The 14507-nt window shown below is 42.4% G+C and overlaps 1 protein-coding gene across 1 annotated transcript in view; it reads left to right on the top strand.

Moving 5' to 3' along the window:
- The window catches only part of SAMD12 (sterile alpha motif domain containing 12), a 248932-nt gene that overhangs the window by 194002 nt on the left and 40423 nt on the right, over window positions 1–14507 (top strand). Inside the window, exon 3 of the mRNA XM_060115731.1 lies at window positions 4373–4502. Within this exon, the coding sequence (XP_059971714.1) occupies window positions 4373–4502 (130 nt within the window). The remainder of the gene's footprint in view (window positions 1–4372; window positions 4503–14507) is intronic.

The raw sequence follows: 14507 nt of genomic DNA, 5'->3' as shown, positions 1-14507 counted from the left end.
CCATTGTAAAGCAATTATACTGCAATAAAGATGTTAAGAAAATAATTATTCAGATAAAAAATGTTAATGTGTAGCAAACTAATAACAAGTTCATGTTAGAGCCAAGGCTAAGAATCAGTTGATAAATGGGGCCGATACATGTATCACTATCTGAGTAAGAGACAAACAGGGCTTATTAATGGTGGGAATCTGTATCCCTCCCCACTGTATTTGTTATGCCTGTTTACACGGAGGCATATCCCCGTAGGTTTGTGTGGTCTTAAAAATCTGTACCTGAAGCTTTGTGTTTATTGCTGTCCAAGCATGTAACACCAAATTACTGCTGAGTAAGAGTATATTGTGAAGGCAAAGCAAAGCAACACCTGGATTGTTAGCCTCAGAACACCTGGATTTATAATAAAAGGAAATTTATAACACAAGAGTACATGGTAAGCTGGTGAGGATGTATTCTGAGTTGACTTGGTGTGTTTGGATTAATCTCTCCCTGAATCTCCAGTTGATGAGACTTGTCTTGGAGCTGAGGGTGCTCCATTTCCTAGGAAATGAGCAAGTTAAAGAATGACCTCCCAGGAAGTTTGGTATATTGATGTATAAGCAAGTTATCTTCTTGCCTTTCCCTTCCTAATTTACAACCTTCTGTGACTGGTTTATAGGGGTTTTCAAAAGATGTGATTAGCTTTACTTGCAAGAAACTTGCAAGGGGTTTCAGGGCAATGATGTGTCAGCTAAGAACTCATTCAGCTAATCTGAAGGAAAATTTTTAGAGCAGGAAGGAGCCAGATTCAGAGGTGCTGACTTGTGAAACATGGTGGGAAGTGCATTCCTAGCTAAAAGAGCTGAAACTCTGGCTTCCTAATCATGCGAGGGAAAAGTGATGACTAGCAAAAGGGAAAGAGCTAAACAACAACAAAACATGCACTCATTTGCACCATCCATGCCAGAGGCCCTTCTTTCTCATCAAAATTAGGAAAGCAATTGATATGGTTGTATGCAGTGATTAGAGGGAAGATGGCTGGCAGGCTGTGACTAGAGTATGCAGAGTGGAAGAGAGAGACGGACAAGTCTGATTAGGAGCCACGTGAGCAGCACACAGTCGGGGTAGAGCAGCGAGGGCTAGACTTGAAATTCGCTGCTGATTAAAAGTAAGGCCGGGCTTCCCTGGTGGCGCAGTGGTTGAGAGTCCGCCTGCCGATGCAGGGGACGCGGGTTCGTGCCCCGGTCCGGGAAGATCCCACATGCCACGGAGCGGCTGGGCCCGTGAGCCATGGCCGCTGAGCCTGCGCGTCCGGAGCCTGTGCTCTGCGGCGGGAGAGGCCACAACAGTGAGAGGCCCGCGTACCCGCAAAAAAAAAAAAAAAAAAAAAAAAAAATAGTAAGGCAGGTCTGTGAGCTCAGGCTCAGTGAGAATGGTTTCATTTCATTAATTCATTCGCTTGTTTACCGTGGCTCTGTAGAGCATCTGTTAAGTGCACGGCACTCCGGGGAGCACAGTCATAACTATTGTATCCTCACTGAGTGTTCCAGTTTGCAAAACAAATTACCCCAACACTTAATGGTGGAAGACAACAATACATGATGCTCGTGGATTATGTGTCTCTGCATCATAGCGTCTGGACGTCTGAGCTGGAAGATTTGAATCCTGGTAGCTGGAATCATCTAAAGCTTGGTTACTCATTTGTCTGACAGTCGATAGGGTTGGTGGTAGCTGTCAGCTGAGACTTTAAGCTGGGGGATTGGCCGAAACTCCTATACCTGGTCTCTTCATATAGTCAGAGCTTCCTCATGCTATAGTGGCCAGGTTCCGAAGGTGAGTGCCAGAGAGGGTGAGCCAGGCAGAAGCTCTGTCTCTTTTCTGATGTAGCTCAGAAGTCACAGACAGCACCAACTCTGCTGTACTCCACTGGCTAGGCCCTCCATGAACCCTGTCAAAATGCAGACGGAGACAACATCAACCCCAAATATCGGAGGAATGAAAGTCACAATCAGTGAAAAGGAGATATGTATGTGTGTATGTATGTATATGTGCATATATAAAATCATCTTTGGAAAAATGCAATCTGCCACTCCTGAGAGTGAAAGAAAAAACATTACCACAGCACAAAGTAAAAAATGATGTTTCATTTGTAATGATTTTATAAGTGATGGCCCAAAGGATCATACAATTCAAAATAGACTAATAAAAAATAACACCTGAACACTGTTTTCTAAACTTGAATCGCCTGCATTTCACTTCCACTGTTTTTACTGTTACCATCTGTATTATTGTTTCCTTAATTTTTCTTGAAATTGACCCATTTTTTATTGAGGTATAGTTGATGTACAATATTGTAAGTTACAGGTGCACAATATAGTGAGACACGATTTTTAAAGCTTATACTCCATTTATAGTTATTATAAAACATTGGCTATATTCCCCGTTTTGTACAATATATTCTTGTAGCTTATTTTATACCTATTAGTTTGTACCTCGTAGTCCCCTCCTCCTATCATGCCCCTCCCCTCTTCTGTCTCCCCACTGGTAACCACTAGCCTGTTCTGTATATCTGCAAGTCTGCTTCTTTGTTGTTATAGTCACTAGTTTGTTGTATTTTTTAGATTCCACATGTAAGTGATATCATACAGTATTTGTCTTTCTCTGACTTATTTCACTTAGCATAACACCCGCAAAGTCTATCCATGTTGCTGCAAATGGCAAAATTTCATTCTTTTTTATGGATGAGTAGTATTTCATTATACACACACACACACACACACACACACACACACACACCTTCTTTATCGATTCATCTATCAATGGACATTTAAGTTGCTTCTGTGTCTTGGCAGTTGTAAATAATGACCCAGGTTTTGTTAACTCAAATTTGTTTTAAAAGCAATCTAGGTATTACTACAGAAAATAGAATGTATTTTTGCCATAATTTATTTGTCATAAAATAAAGGTAACCTTAATTATTAAAAAAGTAAGACACAGCAGTTATTATATGCTAGATGAAAATTCTGCTTTCCAATGACAGTTCCGAGGCTGAAGGAAGCCCTCTCTTTGTCAAAGATCATGTTAGCAGGTGTTAGGAAGATGTTAAATCACACTCATACAAAATCAAGGCTCTCCCCTTCACATAATCTGAGAGATTGAAAGAGAAGTGAAAGAGAATGATCCCTAGTGAGGTCAGTGATATTTAAGCCCAGGTCTGTGTACTGTCCTACATCCTTTAGAGAACTTACTTGTATTAAAATCCTGATCCAGAATGCAAACACTGATCCAGAATGATAAAGATTATAGCTAGTTAGTTAAGCTTTCACTTAGCCTCAGCCAAGGCCCTGGGATCTGTGAGGCAGACCAGCATCTAGCACAGTTGATGCTTGTTGATGAATGAATGTATTTCTAACCTGCCATTGGTCAAAGGCTGGGTCCTTTGCACCTCTGTGTTCCATTTTTTTGTTTTGTTTTTCTTTGTGTGTTTTTTTTTTTTTTTTTTTTTTTGCTGTATGCGGGCCTCTCACTGTTGTGGCCTCTCCCATTGCGGAGCACAGGCTCCGGATGCACAGGCTCAGTGGCCATGGCTCACAGGCCCAGCCGCTCTGCGGCATGTGGGATCTTCCCGGACCGGGGCACGAACCCGTGTCCCCTGCTTCAGCAGGCGGACTCTCAACCACTGCGCCACCAGGGAAGCCCCTGTGTTCCGTTTTGTTTCATGAGCCTCCCTGAAAGATCCAGTGAGCAATAAATGACTCTGGCTAGTTGGCTTCTACATGAAGTCTAGCTACACTCATTATCTTATTACCATTCCCCACGTGCTGGTGGAATTGACTTTTTCCTTACCTACTGTGCATAAATAATTCCTAGACTTTACAGGACCACCCTAAATCCAGAGCTCTCAGGAGCTATTTGTATGTAGGTATCTAAATCCTGTAACATTCATTCCTAAAATAATTACTAGCACCTGCTGGGGCCAGTTATCCTAGGTCCTAGAGATATCAGAGGATAGTGAGAAATGGACACTTTCTTGGGATACAGAGAAAGGCCACTTGGGGGCAGCTGTTTCACCCCTAAAATTTAGTCAGTTGCTTAGCAACCTAATTGTCTTGTTGTTAAAGGAATCATCAAAAAACACTACTTCCTGGGGACTTCTCCCAGTAGAGAGAATCTGAGAATAGGTGTAGTTTTCATGGCCTTCTGCACCTGGACCTTTTCTTTCTGGCTTTCAGGCGCATGGAGAAGGTCTGCAGAGGCTCAGAGGAAGACAAGAGTCAGATATTTATCTTCAGGGAATCCAGCCTGTAGCCTTTACCACACTATAGGACTTCTAACAGCAGTGCCTTTCTAGGCATGAGGCTGGCATTAACAGATCTTCTTTTCCTTCTTTATTTATAGTCGGCTACGGTGAAGCTGTCAAAACCGGTGGCTCTGTGGACTCAGCAGGATGTCTGCAAGTGGCTGAAGAAACATTGTCCGAATCAGTATCAGATCTACAGTGAGTCATTCAAACAGCATGACATAACTGGTAAAGTATGCAGTATCCGAAATATTTCACTCCCTCTCCCTCTTCCCATCTCAGTGGCCTTTCCCACACCCTTAAAATGAAAAAGCATCTCCCTGCTGAAATTGTCTGGCATGGGTTTACTTTTAAAGGAACGATAAATTCCAGATCCGGGCACGCCATGCTACTTAACAAGCATAAGTGGTTATTACAGGGAACCATGGATTTTGAATGTCCAGTATAAAAGTATGTGGTAATCAGGGTAAGGGGTTGGGGGATCCTAGAGAAAATAAGAGTGTAGCAGTCCTAGAGTAAAGAAAGGGAGGAGATCCTTCAAATTAATTTGGTTACAGGGTCTGTAGGTAGATGTTTTAAGAAAAGGTTTCTAAATAGGAAAGTTCTGGGCTGAATATAATAATACTAACTCACTGCCCCTGAGATGAATACCCTCATAGCACAAATTAAGACTCCCTTTAAATCAAGGGGCTTCGAGTATTATATGTGGAAGTTGAGAAGTGCTTGGCAGCAGGAAATATGACAGCATAATGAACTGTAAAAGCCTGTAGGATCGTGTCTCTCAATTGGAGAATGGAGTGGGTAAGGGGGAGTGGATAGGTCCACGGTGGGAGCCCATCAGAGTAAGGGGGTCTTTTGCAGACCTCGCCTGCCCACCTGCCCTGAGATTCTGCTTGATCGTGGGTACCATTCCTCCCACCCTCCTCTTCTGCAAACCCTATAATGAAAGATAGGATGGAGGAACATGCTCTGTGCACCAAAACTGTGCTTCAAGGTGGGAAAAAGTGTTGAGAAGATCTCATTCCAGTCCAGATTCTTCTTTCTTCTAAGCGAAAACTGACCCTCTAGTGGGAAAGGGACTTGCTGTCGAGTAGCTCAGCACACCTGATGCCAAGCCCTTTCCAAACTCATACTTTGCATCTTCAGAAATGCTAACCTCTCTATATTCACTCCCTTTTCACTTTGAAAAGGGTCACATCCAACAGAAAGCATTTATTTTTGCAGTTCAGTTCTTACCCTGTAGCTTCAAAATCTGGGGCAGATCGTACCTCCTTAGAGCAGGACTAGATGGGTGGTTTTCAAAGTGCGTTCCGTGGCGCCCTTGGTTGCACTAGAGGCTGCCAGAGGGACATGCTTTGGGTTGAGGTGGGTGTGTCTGTTTCACATATTCAAATTGCACAGAAAACTTGATTTGGAAAAAAAAGGCTTCTAATATTAAGTAACATTTTATTTTATTTTATTTTATTTTTATTTATTTATTTGGTTGCATTGGGTCTTCGATGCTGCACACAGGCTTTCTCCAGTTGCATCGAGTGGGGGCTACTCTTAGTTGTGGTGCGTGGGCTTCTCATTGCGGTGGTTTCTCTTGTTGCAGAGCTCCGGCTCTAGGTGCATGGGCTTCAGTAGTTGTGGCACGTGGGCTCAGTAGTTGTGGCTCATGGGCTGTAGAGCTCAGGCTCAGTAGTTGTGGTGGACGGGCTTAGTTGCTCCACGGCATGTGGGATCTTCCTGGACCAGAAATCGAACCCATGTCCCCTGCACTGGCGGGTGGATTCTCAACCACTGCGCCACCAGGGAAGTCTCTAAATAACATTTAAATAACGCTGAGCTACATTATCAGAGATTCCTGATGACCAAGTTAGTAATGTTTAAATATGTAAGGAACACACAGGTGTAGCTCAAAGTGAGTTAACAGAGAGTGAAATCCTCCTAACTTAAGCCTAGAAATGGTCCGTAATGTGCTTCTTTTCTCCTCCGAACTGGAGATAATGGCCCATTTGGATGAAATTCCTGAAATCCTGAAGGCAGTGTCAGAACTTAGCTTAGATTCCAAGTGTCTAGATTCTTTTTCTTAGTCCCTCCCTTAAGGATATAAGAAAATCCCATACAGGATCAGTTATTCCACCCCTAAAATTTATCAACCAGTTAGTAACCATTTGGCTGATTATGGTAACCTTCATCAGATAATGTCTGTTTCTTAATGCTTGTGTGATAGTAATGGCAAAACCTTTTTCATGATCTTATTAGAAAGTAGTGTTACCTTTTGTTAGGGGTGGGAATTCTGTGATACCCTCGAGGGAAGGGTAAGCGTTTATAATGGTTTGAAAAGGATGAGCATTACACCCCCATCAGAAATAAAGATCTCCTGCTTCAATGCTTATGGAGTAAATGGCACCACTTCCTAAAGCTTTCTGCTAAGTGGCCTTGTGTTGCAAACAGCTGTCACGTTGCTTTTGGTGGCATACTTGGTCTCCGCAAACACCTCTGGTATTGGTAAATTGCAACCTTCTTGAGATCTTGGACAAGCTGCTTAACCTAGACAGGTTTTTCAGCCTCACTTCTTCATCTCCAAAATGGAGATGATAATAACAATACCTATCTCAGAGAGTCGTTGTGAAGATTAAATGAAATGCTATAAACAAACCACTAAGTTAATCATGTATTGACACCTCCTACATACTTGCACCGTGCTGTTCTTCATGTTGAAACTCATCTGGAGGTGTCTAAAATCATACTGTTACTTCATTCTGAGGGCAGCCTGTTTTCTGGCAAGAAAAGAAAGCAGGGGATTATTGGGGGACTTAGGAGAGAATGATTTCAGGTTAACACTTGACACACACATCTTTCTGACCTTCACCTATTCAAGGCCTCAGAAGACCACTCTTGTCCCCTGTTCCTCTCCAAGTGTGAATGTAAACTACCCAAATGATCACAGGTGCCAAGTGGTCCGAAGATGGCTTTCAGGACTGAAGCCAGCCTGCAGTTACCAGCCCTGTGATGCTGGCGGCTGCAGGAATCCTAGTACCCTTGTAGGCTCTGATAAACTGGGCAAAGAGGATTGTGAAAAATCAAGACATGATGGCAGAGAGAGCCTCCGCAGCCGATGCAGACAGTAGAGTGTCTTAGAGTGAGGGCCGGGAGGGGGTTACAAGTGCCAGGTCAAAGCCCAGACTTGCAGCTTAGCTCTGTGATTCGGTGAAGGTGACTTGGTGTACTCCCGCTTTCTTTACCTGTAAAGAGGAGATGATAATAGTACCCGCCTCAGAGTTTGAAAGTAGTTCATGGTCACAGTAAGCAGGCAGTGAATGTTAGCTGCTGCTGTTTTCCTAAGTGCTGCTGCACTTTCTATGAAAACAAACCACACACCTAAACACTGATGAATTCATCCATCTTTATTATCCTGAAAATTATAATGAGCACCTAAGGATGGGGGTTGGGATCTGGGCTGGTAAGTATCCTGTGCTTATCTGCGAGGCCGCAATAAAGATGTCCATATGTCTCTTATTTATGCTTAGATTCTCCTGAGTACTGCTGTTCATTTATGTGTCTTAAAGCAAGGGTCTCCAATATCATGCTCATCAGGGAAGCATGTTATATCTCTGTAACATATAAACAATCCCTTAATTTAGAGGCGTGTGGGACCATGACGATAAATAAAAAAGACATATTGAATGGAAAAAAGAATCAGGAAGAAAGAAAAGATGGGCTTTCTGATTACAGACCTGAGGCGAATCCTCCTCCTCCCACCCGCCCCTGTTCTCCACCCCTCGACCTCTGACAAGCAATAACCGTGCAGCATCACACAAGCTAGTTTCAAGTCAGTGATCTGAGAATAATATTTATCTTAAAGGGTTGTTGGAAAGGTTAAAGGGGATGATGCATGTGAAGGGTTTAGCTTTATGCCTGATACATAGTAGACATCCGTTTAGCAAGTATTTAGGGAGCATCTACCCTGTACCAGGTTTGGGGAATACAGCAATAAATAAAACAGTCAGTGATGTGTGTAGAGAAAAAATTGTGCCTCCATAGAAAACTGTGCATCCTCAATAGCACACATCATTTCGGGTTATCTAATTCTCATTCTACGAAGCTGGTCTACACCGCTGTAAGTTGTAGGTAAGTGATAGCAATATAAAATAATTCTTGTTGGTAGATGTGTAAATTCCATCCCACAGAGGTTCAGTTGGCTTCCCAATCCACTGTGGAAAAGGTGAGTTTTGTCTCCCATCTACACATTCATTTCATTCCTCCTGATCTGAACACGTGTCTGCTCTTTGGCTTCTCCTTTGTGTTGGTTGTAACATCTTATCAGTTTCCACAAAATCTTAAACATGTGTTTATTTTTGTATATGATGAGAGTCACGATTTTAACTTCTTTTGAAAATTACCCTTTAACCTTGGTATTTGTTTCATTTTTTTAAATTGGTTTCAACCAACAATTCCACTACATTAACATCTTTCTGATGCCTTTGTTTAAAATACATTAAATTCTAAACAAACTCCCCCTTCCGCCATCCAGTTTCTCCAAAGTCTAAGGAAACTCATGGTATGTTTTAACACACCAGTATTGAAAACATTGTGCAACTTTCCTATTAGAATTTCTGAGAATTTCATTGTGTCCAGAAGGCACCTGCTATTTTATGGCAGATGAGTTAAATCAGAAGAGATGCTACTAATGGTAACTCCCTGCAGAAGTGCTCTTAACAGGCATAAGATGGTTAGAACACCTGAGAGGCATTAGGGTAGATAGATTTAAATCATCAGATTAGGGTTGAAGGAAAGAAATTTGTCTATTTTCCTGTGCTTGCAAGATTCTTTCCCCAGCTTTCTGAGGCCAGGCTTGGAATGCTGATGAGGAAGCTCTACTGGGGCTAGGTGTAAGCTCACAGGCAATGTTCGGATTCTTTTTTATGCACAGTTAAGAATCTTTTCAGGTTTGAGGCAGTTTCAGCCCCTGGCTGTGCCTGGTATTCTTCCTGTGGTGGCTGCTAAAATCAACTCATTTCCTTCAGCATCAAGCCTTTCCTCTGTAAAGGGTTCTTTCCCCTCCCAACTTTAAAGACTTATCTTCGTGGGTGAGGCACTCAGAGCTCCCCAGAATACAAAGTGCATTTTAGAAGCTATTTTGAATGTGTAAAAGGTTTCCACATGGCCTGCTTCGTGGAACACAGGTGGGAATCCTTTAGATGTCTGCAGGAATAAATACTTACCCTGTGAATGTCCCCTGCAGGTGGTCAGTATTGACTCGTCATATTTCTCAGTGGTCTCCTACAAAATCAGTGAATACTTCTGGTTCTTTCTGTGCTTCAGACACTGCCCATTTGTACCTCTTTCCCCTTTTCAAAATATTCCTCTGGGATGTAGCACCCTGAAATCTGGCAGTTCCGCTTATGCTATTGAATAAAGGGGAAACCTCTTTATCTTTTTGAAACCTTTGAATTGTGGGCTCTGTGCATTTGCTAACATTTACCCTTCTGCTATTGTCTTCCTAGTCTTTTATCACAGTTAGAATTACCCATGGAGGTCAGTGGGGTGTGTAGTAAACAAGTGTCCAAAGAAGTGGAGTAATTATTTTATGTGCTGTACCTGTGAGAACACTACTTCATGGAACCCAGTATAGCCCAATAAAATGTGGACTTGTTGAACTACCACAGTGCTTCATCTGCACATTTTCTTGTCTTCATTGGTTTTCCCTCTGGATAGTGTGTTCTACTTTTGTATATCTTTGTGTTTTGTTACATTTCTCTTTTGTATGAACTGCTCTACATTTTTTACTGAATCTCAAGCAGCATTTTATATCTGCATAGTAGAGTTTTGACATCATCAGGGCATGAGTTTCCCACATATTAATTTTCCAATAACAGCATTTATTCTTCATTTTTAACACCCTTTGATAGAAAGCTTACAAACATCACCTCTATACTCCTTAGCATTCTTAAACCTAGGATGCTGAATTTGGTTGTCTTGATGATTCAGGATAATAGATTTCTGAATGTTGCAAGTGACTTAACATGTCATCTGAGGTTTTATGGGGTCAGTTTAAAAATATGCCTTTCAATGAGAAATACGAATGGAGATCAGAATATCAGCTTCATTCCTGATAAAGCTTTTTTGGAGAATATCCTTTGGGTCTTCAGATGAATTGATTTGCTAAGAATATTTTCCCTCTAAATGAGGTATTCTGGTCACTGGCACAGCTGGGAAGTGCCCCTCTAACCGCCTGGGAGAAAGCAGACTGCATCAGGCACACAGGTCACAGACAGGACAGAACATGAGGCTGGGCTGGGCAAACCCGTTTCCTGCTTCCAAGGGCACCAAACAGAGGGGAGGAGAGAGAGGCCAGGAGTGTTAGTCAGGGAAGTTCTTCCATGAAGAAATAGGGTGGGGAACGAGTGTCCCCCTACCACTTCAGTCAGATGTCTCCCCACATGTCCTTTCCAACATCCCTGCTAGATGGCCAGACAGCCTTTGCTCAGACACCTCCAGGGATGAGCATTTCATAATTTTTCTTTCTTTTTTTTTTTTTCTTTTGCGGTACGTGGGCCTCTCACTGTTGTGGCCTCTCCCGTTGCGGAGCACAGGCTCCGGACGTGCAGGCTCAGCGGCCATGGCTCACGGGCCCAGCCGCTCCGAGGCATGTGGGATCTTCCCGGACCGGGGCACGAACCCGTGTCCCCTGCATCGGCAGGCGGACTCTCAACCACTGCGCCACCAGGGAAGCCCAGCATTTCATAATCTTTAAAAGCAAACTGTTGTTTTTTGTTTGTTTGTTTTGGTCCAAGATTTTGGATGACGGTGGCAATTACAGTGCTTGGTTTTCCTTACTCCCTCCTACTCTGAGCTGCAGGGCTCTCAAGTGCCATGTTTTCTTCTACCATCCTCAAACCCACCTTTTTACCTGGATAATTCCAACTTCCTTTCGGGCTTTAGTTCAGATACCACCTCCTACAAAAGCCTTTCTTACTCCTCCTCTTCTGGATTAAGTAACCCATCCTGTAGCTCCCAGGATAAAAGCCCTGTGATAGAACTTGTCCCATGAAGTTGATAGTTGAAAAATTTAATGATTGGAAAGTTCTGCTGAGGTTTTACTGAAACCCACCCCTAGATCCTGTTTAGGTTCCTGGGTTATAGAAACCTTTGCTGAAGAAAGCCCTTCATGACTGCCCCCCAGTACAGATTCACGTGCCGGGCCTCCATGGAGCCATGATACCTTCCCCCAGCCTTTTCTTCATCCCAGTGGCCTGTTGAGTGGCTCTCCCAACATGCTTTCTCCCAGTTCCTTTCTTCGTCGCTAGTAAAGGTCTGGTTTCTGCTACACTGAAAACTTACACGCTGTTTGATGGGATTCCCTAAAACTATTTACCCTCTAGCCATCTGTCTTCTCCTGCCTCTTGTTTCAGAAAGCATGCTCTTATTCCCTTCTACAAACAACCTTTTCTGCCTCTGCTTTAACCAGACGTCCCCTACATCCTCTGGATATTTGCTTCCTCAGTTACAGTCATCCTGTCATCTTCAGTCTAGCTACACTGGCTACCTCCTTTCTCTCTAAATACAGTTGACCCCTGAACGAAGTGGGTTTGATATGCACAGGTCCACTTATACGCAGATATTTTTCAATGGCAAATGCAATAGGACTGCATGGTTTATGGAATCCGCGGATGCAGGGGAACCATGGATACGGAGGGCTGACAGTACTGCAGGCGGATGAACCCCCTCGTTGTTTGAGGGTCAACTGTAGCTTCATTTTAGCCCCTTGACCAGTCCCTTCCTATTCTTTTCATTTATTTGTTAAATCATAACTAATTCATTTGTTTTATAAAATGTATGTGACCACGACCACATGCCAGGCAGGACGCTGCGCCCAACAGCTTCAGAATGTGTGTACTCTCCAGTTCAGGGGACTTATTCACCACGATGTACTGTACGCCAGGGCACACATCAGTCTCAGTAAATTTGAAAAAACTGAAGTGGCACAGGGTGCATTCTCTGACCGAAACAGAATGAAATTAGAAATCACTACCAAGATAATCAAGGAGATCCCAAATATTTAGAAACTTAATGCACATCCATGTAACCAGATGGGAGAGGGGAAAAAAAAATCGCAAGAGAAACTAAAACATATTTTGAACTGAATGATAGTAGAAACATTAATATTTCAAGCGTTGGTGTAGTACAGCTACAGAACTTAGAGGAAGATTATAGCATGAAATGCCTGTATTAGAAAAGAAAGAAGAAAGAGTTGAAATTGATTCATTAAAGTTTTACCTTAAGGAGTTAGAGAAGGAAGAATACTAATCTCAGCTGAAATCAGTAAGACAGAAAACATACAGGCAATAAAGAAAATTAACAAAGGTAAAGCTGATTCTTTGAAAAGATCAACAAAAATTGATAAATGTCTAGATAGCCTGAATGAGGGGGAAAAAGACAGCATCAAGTGAGAAATTGGGAATATCACTAAGTTTTCTACATTCATTAAAAGAGCAGAAAATATTATGAACAGGTTTATGCCCACATACTTAACAACTAAGATGAAATGGACTAATTCCTTAAAAACTATAACTTAACAATATCTGACTCAAGAAAGCTAGAAAATTTAAATAGCCATGGATCTCTTAATCAGTTAAACTTTTAATCAGAACTTCCCATAAAGAAAGCTTCAAGCACAGAAGGCTTTTTCCAATGAATTAAAACAGTTGAGAATTAGCAACCAAATTTTCACAAATTCTTTCAGAAAATAGAGAAAGGGGGAGCACTTCCAAACTCCTTTTATGAGACCAGACTAACCCTGATACCAAAATCTGACAAAGATATTACAAGAATGGTGTGGTACGGGCCCATATCCTTCACGAACACAAACCTACAAACCTCGGCAAAATACAAGCAGGTTGAATCTCACAATAGACAAAAAGGATATTACATCATGGTCATGTGTGCATAGGAATGTAAAGTTGATTCCAGTTTTGAAAATCGATGTGATTCGTCATGTTAAGAGTAAATGAAGAGGGGCTTCCTTGGTGGCGCAGTGGTTGAGAGTCCGCCTGCTGATACAGGGGACACGGGTTCGTGCCCCGGTCCGGGAGGATCCCACATGCCGCGGAGCAGCTGGGCCCATGAGCCATGGCCACTGGGCCTGCGCATCCAGAGCCTGTGCTCTGCAACGGGAGAGGCCACAACAGTGAGAGGCCTGCGTACCGCAAAAAAAAAAAAAAAAAAAAAAAAGAGTAAATGAAGAAAGTCATCTCATTAGATGCAGAAGGCTTCTGATTTCAGCTCTGATATGTAAAGAGCTTGGATGTCATCACTCTGATCCTTACCACAAGAAGAAGCTGGACACAGTGAGTTTCCTGGTAGTCTGGTGGTTAGGGCTCCAGGCTCTTGCTGCCGAGGGGTTCAATCCCTGGTTGGGGAACTAAGATCCCACAAGCTGCACGGTGCAGCCAAAAAAAAAAAAAAAAAAAAGCTGGACAAACAGAAAACCAATGGGGTTTTTTTTTTTTTTTTTTTGGACCCATCAGAGAGCTGATGTCATAATGCAAATCACCCCCCTGAAATCTGGAGAGTAGGGCACATGCAGGAGATACAGAGCCCCAAAGACCTGCTTAGCTGGAACAGAGACAGACCAATAATAATGGACAAAATATTTGGGCACTTCACAAGGAAGGTAAAAGAATGGCCAATAAGCACATGAAAATATGCCCAGCAATATTAAGTCATCAGGAAAATGCAGATACAACCCAGTGAGATATCACTTTACACCCAGTAGAATGGCTGAGTTCAAAGGATTGGCAACACCAAGTGTTGCTGAGATGTAGAGCAACTGGACCTCTTGTACACTGTTGTTGTGAGTAAATATGGTGCCACCAGATGCAGAAACTAAATTTCTTACACAGTTAATCACACACTTATTAGATGATCTGCCGTTCTGCTCTCAGATATTTACTAAAGAGAATCGGAAACATATGTTCATAAAAATTCCAGTCCACTCATATCCGAAAGAGCTTTACTCAGACAAAAATTTTAAACAACCCTTAGGTCCATCAAGAGTAGAATGGGTAAAACAAACTGTGCCGTATTCACACCAGAAACAATGCAGAACAATACAAAGGAACCAGCTACTGATGCATATAACATGAATGAATGTCACGTTGTACTCAGAGAAAGAAGTTAGAAAAGAACACACACAGTGTGATTCCAATCATATGAAATTCTAGAACAACAAAATTAACTTGCAGT

The sequence above is a fragment of the Mesoplodon densirostris genome, chromosome 13, assembly GCF_025265405.1.
Source record: "Mesoplodon densirostris isolate mMesDen1 chromosome 13, mMesDen1 primary haplotype, whole genome shotgun sequence".
Taxonomy (NCBI): domain Eukaryota; kingdom Metazoa; phylum Chordata; class Mammalia; order Artiodactyla; family Ziphiidae; genus Mesoplodon; species Mesoplodon densirostris.
Note: the sequence above shows the minus strand (reverse complement) of the source record. Positions and strands in the feature narration are given on the sequence as shown.